This window comes from Helianthus annuus, chromosome 5 (genome assembly GCF_002127325.2).
Source record: "Helianthus annuus cultivar XRQ/B chromosome 5, HanXRQr2.0-SUNRISE, whole genome shotgun sequence".
Lineage (NCBI taxonomy): Eukaryota > Viridiplantae > Streptophyta > Magnoliopsida > Asterales > Asteraceae > Helianthus > Helianthus annuus.
The window spans coordinates 7156264-7165928 of NC_035437.2; the positions used below are offsets into that span (position 1 = coordinate 7156264).

At 37.5% G+C, this 9665-nt stretch overlaps 1 protein-coding gene across 1 annotated transcript; it reads right to left on the reverse strand.

Moving 5' to 3' along the window:
* Nucleotides 1–1252: 1252 nt before the first annotated feature.
* Nucleotides 1253–2521, reverse strand: LOC110939828 (flavonol sulfotransferase-like). The gene has a single exon (XM_022181395.2). It carries the CDS (start codon nt 2468–2470, stop codon nt 1457–1459), a length of 1014 nt encoding a protein of 337 aa, XP_022037087.1. The 5' UTR covers nt 2471–2521; the 3' UTR covers nt 1253–1456.
* Between the last annotated feature and the right edge of the window lie 7144 nt (nt 2522–9665).

The window sequence follows — 9665 nt, forward strand, 5'->3', positions numbered from 1 at the left end:
CGATAAGCAAAGAAAGAAAAGAAAAGTGAGAAAAAAGAACTTGTCAATTAAATAAGTCATGTAACGAATATTTGAAGATAGAAAAGTTCAAGAAAAGAAAGTGAAGAATGAATTTGCATCTGAGATGAATGCAAATGGTTTGAATGATGAACATGAAGAACCTGTTAAACAGGTTTGTTACAAACAACTGAAAAGAAAGACTAAAGACGAACCAATGATTGAAATTGAAGAGTTGAGAATATTGTTTGGGATTCAAGACCTTGGTGGTACAAAGCCAAGAAAGTTTGAGTTGAGTTTAGGATTAAGGGGGAATGTTGAAAGTTAATCCTAAATTCGTATGAGTAGAAAGTTGAAGGGACAAATGAAAGATTGATTTAATTACTTTTTATTAAAGTTGATTTATTTTAGGTAATTAGTATTGTAATAGGTTTAGGGAAAATTAATGTCTTGAAGACGAAGTTTAGTAGAGTTATATATAGGGGTCTAGGTTAATGTTTTTATCTGTCCATTTTTCTTTGTAAGTTCGTTAGTTTGTTTGATTGAATAGAAAAAGTTATGAGTTTCTCCCCCCAATATCTCGTGTTCTTGTTTGTTGATACGATTGTTTGAACCATCTAGGCCAACAAATTCTACTATCATATTTAACGTTCTTTTAGAGAGAATTCTCTAAAAAGTGCCACTTTCGTAGCAGAACGATATATTGAATGTTGATAATCATTTGACCTTAATATATCGAATGTCGATGGGATTCTTTTTAACTTTATACTATGGATGGATTCTAATCACTTGATCTAATTATATTCGTTGATGAGATTTTTTTAACTTTATATTAAGGATGGATGCTTGTTGTTTATTTATGTTTATTTTTGTTTAAGCAAAATAATTTGATGTGGTACTGACATTATGACATTAACGGTTAATGTTCTCGTCCACCGAATGGGTAAAGTACTAGTTGTTATATGGTTGAGGCATACTAGCAAGGTACATCCTAGCATAGAGTTTCATCAATTTAGACTTGTTGGATGGTTCAGATTATTCTATTTGTAAATTGAATGGTTGTACACTTGTACTTGTAAATAACCACCTCAAACCAAGCAAGGTTATATATTAACATGTAGCTATGAAATTAATATGAAAATAGACAGCCATAGTATGTTGCATATAGCTCATGTAACATACAAAATATTCATACTATATCACAAAAAGTCAAATAGAAAATTTGAGTATAAACTGCAAATATGAATATTTGGTAACCACACACATGTAATTTATTTTGTAAGAAAACAACATTTTGGAAATACATTTTATTAGTTTACATAGATATAAGGAGGAGCTTTTTTGGATACAAAACAAACCACCATAGGAGCAACATCAAGTGACCACAAACTCAAATCACCCAAAGAGAAAATAGGAATTAGAAGACAATGAGGAAAAAGCCATCTATGACCTCATTCACTTAAACTGTTGTAGTAAGGATCAAACCCGAACCCCGCAATTTCTCATCAGTGATTCTATCAATATGTTCTTTCATTTCCTCGCTCAAATAGTTTTTCCAATCTCCGACCTCTCCTTTTCTGAAAAAGTCTCGATTTTCAACCTCCACCATGTTGGCAAACTTCTCGACGCCTGTCTTGTTCACCTCTAGGTTACTCAAATTCTCAAAGCTACACAACTTAACAATATCCCCCACCATCCCTTTCTTCTCTTCCTCCGCCGTGAATGGCTTCTCCATGAAAGCTGCCAGCTTCTGCACAACCACTTCCGGCTGTTTCTTCATTTCCTCATACTTCAAGAACAAAATTTTGTCCGGAAATTCCAAGCTAACTCTCCAGTATGACAAAACATGTTCCCAGAATGGCCCGTACTCTGACACCCCTAGGCAAAAAAGCTCAAACGCTTCATCTAATGAAAGGGGAGGTTGATCTTTGGATCTGAGTTTGCTCATGAAATGCCACTTGGAAATTAACACGTCTTTGGGGTCCCTACAAACGTAGACGAATTTGCATGAACTCATGCAAGCTGGTAGTAGAGTGTGAGCCAAGTGGGTAGCAAAGAGTCGAGGATGGGATAAGTTGGTGAAGTCGGTAATAGGGTAGGTTTCCAAGTCCAACAAAACGAAGGCGCTTTGTGGGCCGTGGTGGTGTAGATAATGGTCAGAGAAGTTGTAGCGATGGCGGTTAAGGGTAGAGAACATCAATGCCTTAAGCCAGGTAGTCCCGGTCTTCATGAAGGAGGCCAAGAAGATGTCGGTGGGTTGAGATTTGAAAAAGGTATGTAGAAGCAAGTTGTTTTTTAGGATATAGGAACTTAACCAGAAGTCATGGTAGTTATACATGTGTTGTACCCACCACCCATCCACTTTGGGTAGTGTTTCTATCAACTGCTTGTGCTTCTCACATATTTTGTTATACTCAACATCTTCTTCGGATTTAGTTTCCGGTGTAGTTTGAAGAGATTGAAAACTTGACATGATGAAGAAAATTTCAAACAACTACAATATGTGATTAGTTAAGCAACTTTTCAATGTGTAGTATATGAATTCAATCAATAATTATAGGTGTAGTGTCAAAAAAAGCAAGTCACCCTTTCATTTATATATAACAAAACATATTCTTGAATTGACAAGTTGGTACGATTTATAATTGTAGTAATAGTATAAATCTAATATAAAACACTTCATAATTTTTTTTTTGAATGAGAAACCTTACATACTCTTAAATTATACTAAATAAATCATAATCCACCCTTTGCTTGGGATTGAACCCTAAGACCTCAAGAGTCGCTATCAAGTGAGCTATCCCCACGTTGGCATAAAATATAAAAATAAAATAACAATAATAATAATCCAACCCAATGTTTCATCTTATTCTAACATGGTCATGAATGATTGATTGTTCTTTACTTCTTTGATTACATTACAAAACAAAATCATGGATCTAACTGGTTCAATTTTGATGCGGGCCCAAGTGTGGATGTCACACTCCTAATTTCCACGTGTCACCGGTGGGCCCGGTGGGGGATTATCGTGACGTAGTTGATATCGTCATAGTCAAACAACACAAATTAGGGATGTCACACCCCTAATTTCCACGTGTCACCGGTGGGCCCGAGGCATAAAACTTTTTATAACTTTGGAATAATTATTTGCTTAATAATCTTGTAAAAGAATTACATGTTCGTTATGTGTTCAGTGGCCCGGGTCGTGCCGGGTTAAAGTTCAATAGACACACCACTTAATATAATTCCACCGCAAGACTTCTCTCGGCCGGCGATTATACATTTAATAAAATACACAACGGGTGTACGCCTACACCCGTGTGCTAAGGTCGTGGCCATTCTTTGAATGATGCCAAGGATATCCGGGACATGGTCATCAAACCCCCAAAGGCGTTAAACAAACAAAACGGCATTTTTAAACGGGTTAATTTGACAACACTTAGCCATCAACTGGTTAAGGTCAATTCCCCGACCAAGCGGTATTTTATATACCGTACCCCAAGCCCGTATAGGGAAAATAAGTTAAACGTATTTACCTGAGCAAAGTATAAATCAAAAACAGCGAGTGCACGTAGCTTTTTCTGGGTTCCTAGATCTGAAAATTAAGGTTTTAATAACCTATTAGAATTCTAACGGGTCTTAAGCTTAGACCGGTTAGTTTTATATGAAGATTACGGTTTTTAACGCACAATAAGGCGAAGACCGTTTTAGAATGTGGTTTTGACCCAACAAGCTTGCATACTTGTTTAATATGGGTAACATAATCACATTCTGGATTTTGAGACCAAAAAGATATGGTTTGACCCGTTTCGGCTAAAATGGCCAAACTAGTCATATAAGCCGATCCGAACGCGTATAGTGCGTAACGAGTAACCATAAGAGTCAAATACAAGTTTCTGAAGTCAATATGCTTAAAATATGTTGTGATATCAGCATGATATCTTCCATTATGCCCCAAATGATTTTAAACCAAATCTATGCCTCATAAGGGCGTTTTGGTCATTTTATAAGGTGTAAAAGGGTTAAAATAATAACCTGAGTTATAGGTCTGATTAAATTAGTAAATATACTTAATTTACTAAGTTATAACAGTAGGGTAGCAAATTTATATGAAATTTATTATCTTTAACCTTACTATGCACCGTAGGGGGATTTTGGTAATTTCACATGTGCCTAAAAGGTCAATTCTGGAACTCTGAGTTCAAAACATTTTCCTACTGTTTAAAATATAAAAATTCACTGATTACATCAGTAGGTTCAATCCCTTAAGTTTAATAAGGTTCTAGAGCACACTTATGCGTTAAAAAATGCCTAAAAAGGCGATTTGGAGCCATTTCCGGGTTTTCTGTAAAAAGCTGATATTTTTAATATTCCAGAAGGCTCAAAATAATTTATTTATCATAACAAATCAGTAGGAATTGGTTTGAGGTCAAAAGGATTTGTAAAACTCATTTTATGGCTAAAAAGGGCAAAACCGACATAAACCGAATTAATCTTAGAACACTAAGTTATGCTCAGCCTAAAAATAAATAAAAATCACCAAAAATCCCAAAATATTATTTTATAACAGTGGATAAAAATTTTGGTATAAAAATTTGGGTTTTGATAGGCTATATGTAATTTACGCCATTTACTTAGTAAATAAGCTCTTAATTACGCTATTGAGCATAACTCTTAATCTAGACCTCAAACTGACTTCAAATTTTGGGTGCAAGTTTATAAATCAGTGGCTAAGGTGTCTACCCCTTTACATTTTCAAAATCACATTTTAAGGTCAAATGGGCATAATGGTCAACATATAAGCGATTAACGAAAACATGCATGTGAATAGGATACCTAATGAACCAAGTAGTATAATCTCAGAGAGTTATACTAACATGCAAATAGGTTCAAAAGAAGCTCTAAGGCAATCCTAATCTTGGCTTAAACGGGTCAGAACTGGAAGTCAAAGCAGAAGTCAAACTTTGCGACTTTCGGTTCCAAACCGAGCCTAAACTGAAAATTGTCGAGTTGAACATGTTGAAACATGTTCTTACATTAATTACCAAGTTATTTTAATGATCAAATAGGTTGCATGTATCCTACATTGCTAATTATGCATTCATTTGCAAATAACCTTTCTGTTGACTTTTTATAATAAGCTTTGACTCGACAATTAACATAGTTAGAGTGGGAATCTGGAAATACCCTTTTAAGGGTTTGTTACCCACATAATTACCTACTTAAAGGTACTTTTAATTCGTGATTTGACAGAGCACATTTTAATTAATCACGAAGTCAAACCTTAATTACGACGGTTTGACTTTTGGCTAATTAACTAGGCTAAAACGAATTAGGAATGGTTAAGGACACTTACAAGAGTCCTAATTGAGATTAGAGATCACTAGGAAGATGACTTGAAGTCCAGAGAGCTCCAGAGAATGCTCCAAGTGAGTGATACAATTGAATGATCAAAGTTCACCACACTTCACTCCCTTATATAGTGACCAAGATGCTCTAGGATCAAGACATGGAAGTCTAGGATGATTACAAGATTACCCCAGGTGTCCCTAATAGGCTAAATACTGCCTAGAGAGTCCCTTGTTTCTAAAACTACCTCAATAAGGCGGTGCAACAGGCTGAACAGGCAGCTGTCCAGTTTCTGCTGCCAGCGACAGGCTTACGGACCGTAAGCTTAAACTCTTGCGGTCCGTATGCAGCCCTTGCGGACCGTATGTTCAGATTGTTGCGGTCCGTAACCGACCTTTGCTGAAAAAGCCCAGGTACCCTCCTTACGGACCGTAAGCCTAGTGTCTTGCGGTCCGTAACCGGTTGTAAGAGGACAAAAATTTGTAAACTTCCAAGTCTTGACCATGCAATCAAACAATTCCGAATCCAAGCCCTCTTTTCCAGTTGTGGGACCATCTGCTCAGCCATTGCATGCTTGAATGGTTCTTACATGTTCCCCATTTCAAATTTAATTCTTGTGGGACTTGCAAGGTGACGGATATTACTAGGAAATCTTGAATTCTTCATCAACTCCCAACTCTCATTAGTTTAGGATTAAAAATCAAAATTCATTGTAGTAACACTACTAATAATCCAACTTCCTTATAAAGGATGGAGTTTTATTTATTTAGAATCAACCGGTAAAAATATATAAGATATTCATCAAATGAGTTATGGATCTTGGGATTTATAAATTCGGGTCGCTCAGAGGTGTTTTAATAACATGTCGCCCTTGGGTCGTTCAGAGGTATTTTTATAGCATGACGCCCTCTTAAAATCCTACCACGCATCTTTATATTTGACCCGGGTTTCTGACACATTCGTCCCACATGACACGTGTCTTTATTTCGTTGGACAGGAATTTTCGAGGTGTTACAGTGGAGGAGCGGACCATCTTGTATTTGGAGGCCTAAGATCGTGTAACAAAGGGGGCTTCACTAAAATGGCTCTAACTTGGGCTAGGGGGTCTGTTTTGGGCGTGTGACCAGGAGAAACGATCGTAAGAACGAGCTCCATATTGCAACAAATGCCTACGACGGTTTGGGTCATCCTCTGGGCCTAAAAACGCTTATTTCTATTAGTTATTTATGGTTTTGTGTTCTTTCGGTGTTTTGGGCATTTTGTTTTTGGGCTTGTGTTGGCCCATGGCCTTTTTGTGGCCCATTTCGAATTTCTGTCATTATTTATATGTTTCTCTTGTAAGTTGGATGGTCAGACATCAATTTTGAATTTACTCAATTTTCACTTTAAATTCTGTGCCCTTTGGGTTAATTTTGGGGGTTTGGGAAGATCAACAGGGGTATTCGCAGAATCAACGTGTTTTGTTCTTCGGATCATGTTACGCTACATCAAATTTTGGCTGTAAAATCCTTGACCATAGTGAAGACAACCTTAGCATTCTCATCATTCTTGAAATGATCAGGAACAGGTTGCATTTCATATTAAATATGAACATCTTTAAAGTTATGTAGAGGAAATAAACTTATAAGGAAAACTTGCAAAATCTTGTTTAATGCCTTTGATAAGCGGGTTGTAGGTCAGCAGGATGTAGATCCCCCTTTTCGTTATCAATAGCGAGCTCTTAGGCCACTGGGGTGGTCCGTGATGGGCCATTTTCCACGCGTGGAACAAACAAAAAGACCACCGCCACATAATAGTTCAACGAGTGATGGGTGGTACGTGATGGGTTTCCGTGATTTTTTTCACGCGTGAAAAATGGATGGATGTGAGGGGGTGTGAGGGTTTATTGTTAGGTGTTGTGAATGATGACCATTGCCGCTAAAAAATGTTGTGAGTGATGGAAAAATGGTTGATGACATGGCGAACTTGTTTGGGTGTTGTGAGTGATGAGTGAGTGATGACCACCCCCACCCCCCCTTAGAAACTTGTATATATCCTGATTTTAAAAGCGTATACTATGCAAATACGTATGAGCATAATTTTTAATTAAAAACGATAACTAAATACCATCGAACTCACTTTTCTCCTCCGTTTTCTGGTTTTCTTTCAACCGTAAACTCGTTAAACCACATCAGTGCAATGTATTTTACGTACTCAAGACACAGATTTTGACATTTTGTGGACAATATACCTTGCTTATCTTTGAAATAATCTCATCTTGTGACATTCATCATGCACCTGTTATCAATATTCACAACCAAAATGCATATGAAGACCAAATTATACCTCCTCATCTTCCATAAAGATGGTAGAAGAAGTATCAGATTTTGACATTTTGTCTTGCCCTTTCTTCAATCCAGGAAGCATGTCTGCACATTTCTTCTCGTAACCACTCTTCAACATGAGAATAAGTATGGCTTTAAGAAGAATAAAGCAAGTATATGTTAAGAGTGAGAGAGTGAGAAATTGGATCCTTAAACCTGTGGTTGAAAGTTGGTATTTATATATAGCCGAAGGGTTTGGAGAAGGGAATGGGCTAATGGGCGTTGGGCCAGACGTCGACAACACGGAATATCCTCTTGGTCCCCTCTGACCTGACATTTAGTGTTTGCAGAGGGGGAGGGACATTGGCGCACGATTATTGGTGTCACGTTGCTTGCCGAGTGTACTAGTTGTCGAGTTTGTCATCAGCTATGGGCGGAGATCATGGAGCAGTGAATCGTGCACGTTGATTGGCTGTATGTCATTGTCCAGTTGTACTATTTGTCTTCACGATTGATCATCTTGGGAGCTGCATGGGCAGAACCTGGTGCATGCTGATTGGCTGTAGGCAATGGCGAAGTATTGAAGGGGTCCAGGGGGCGCCCGACCCCCCTAACTTTTCACTCAATAGTGTTATATATGTAGTTTTCGTATTGAAATTTTTGGGTATATACGTTTTCGACCCCCCGGTTCTATAGAAATTTTTGGTATATACGTTTTCGACCCCCCTCCCCGTCCACCCATCCAAGCTTCGCCAATGGCTGTAGGCTGTTGCACTTGTACCAATTGTACTAATGTAAGTTGTCATGGTTGCGCGTACACGGGTGGTTCTCACGCAGGAACCATGGAACAAGCTGAGCGTTGTAATTAAGTGTGGGTATGGCCCTATGGGCACGCATGGCTTGCGCGACATTTGGGACCACACCCCTTCAATTTGTTTTCATTTTGAGCACTACATTTTGCTTCTTTTTTTTCAAAGGAGGCAACTTTGTTTGTCTTCTGACTCTTCTCAAGTTCTTCTCTCTGTAGGTTGCCCTCACGCGAAAGAGAACCGGCCGCCGTTGAGCAGGGCCATCGCACCAATATAGAACTCATAGATTTAGCATATGCGTGGACCAATATAAATACGTAAAAGAGAGAGTACCGAGAATAACAGAGAGACTGAGAGAGTTCGTACGCAGACAAAGATGGAGAATCGGCGAGGAAAAAGAGATGGCCGATGAGGCACGTCATCATCACCATTCGATAGTACCGGAGATGGCAATCTCCATGGAGTTTTCATTTGCTTTTTAAGTTGGCTTACATAGTCATACTGATGTTTTTGCAACGGACATAATTTGGTTGCATCTGACTGGTAAGATTAGGCCTTTATAATTGTATTTTAACTAATAAAAATTGGGGCCTATGTTGTTAATATAAGATAATCCAACTGTTATTTCCTCAAGAAAATTTACAATTGTTACTTTCTTAATCATGGGATTTGGTTTCTTAAAGTTGCTGATAAGTGCACTTTGTAGTCACTGTTTTGGGGATGGTTCAAAAGTGTATATAGATAGATACATGCAATGCTCTTCTTCTTAGGGTACATTGTTGATTAATATCATATTCTTGGTGGTAAAAAGAGGGCTCTTTCAAGTCTTATTATTAGTTGCGTTTAGAGCCAAAATACATGTTGAATAGTCTCAGAACCATGAAAAAATTTGAAGACTCTACAACGCGGGGGAATCGATTCTAGTTGATATTAAGTCATGAAATTGTACTTTTATTCTTCTTTATAAATATTATTCTACATACTTCAATGACAATCGTCCATATGAATTCCAATGCATTGAATGGTATAAACTAAATTCTAATAAACCTTCTTGGTCTTCTAATAAATCCACCTTTTTTTACTGTCCGCTAGAAAACCTTAAAATATGTTATGCACAAAGAAGATTACCACTAAACCAATTAAACGAATAAAAGTAATAACGAATAATGCATAAGAGAGAACATAATAAAATATAATGCGATTTTCT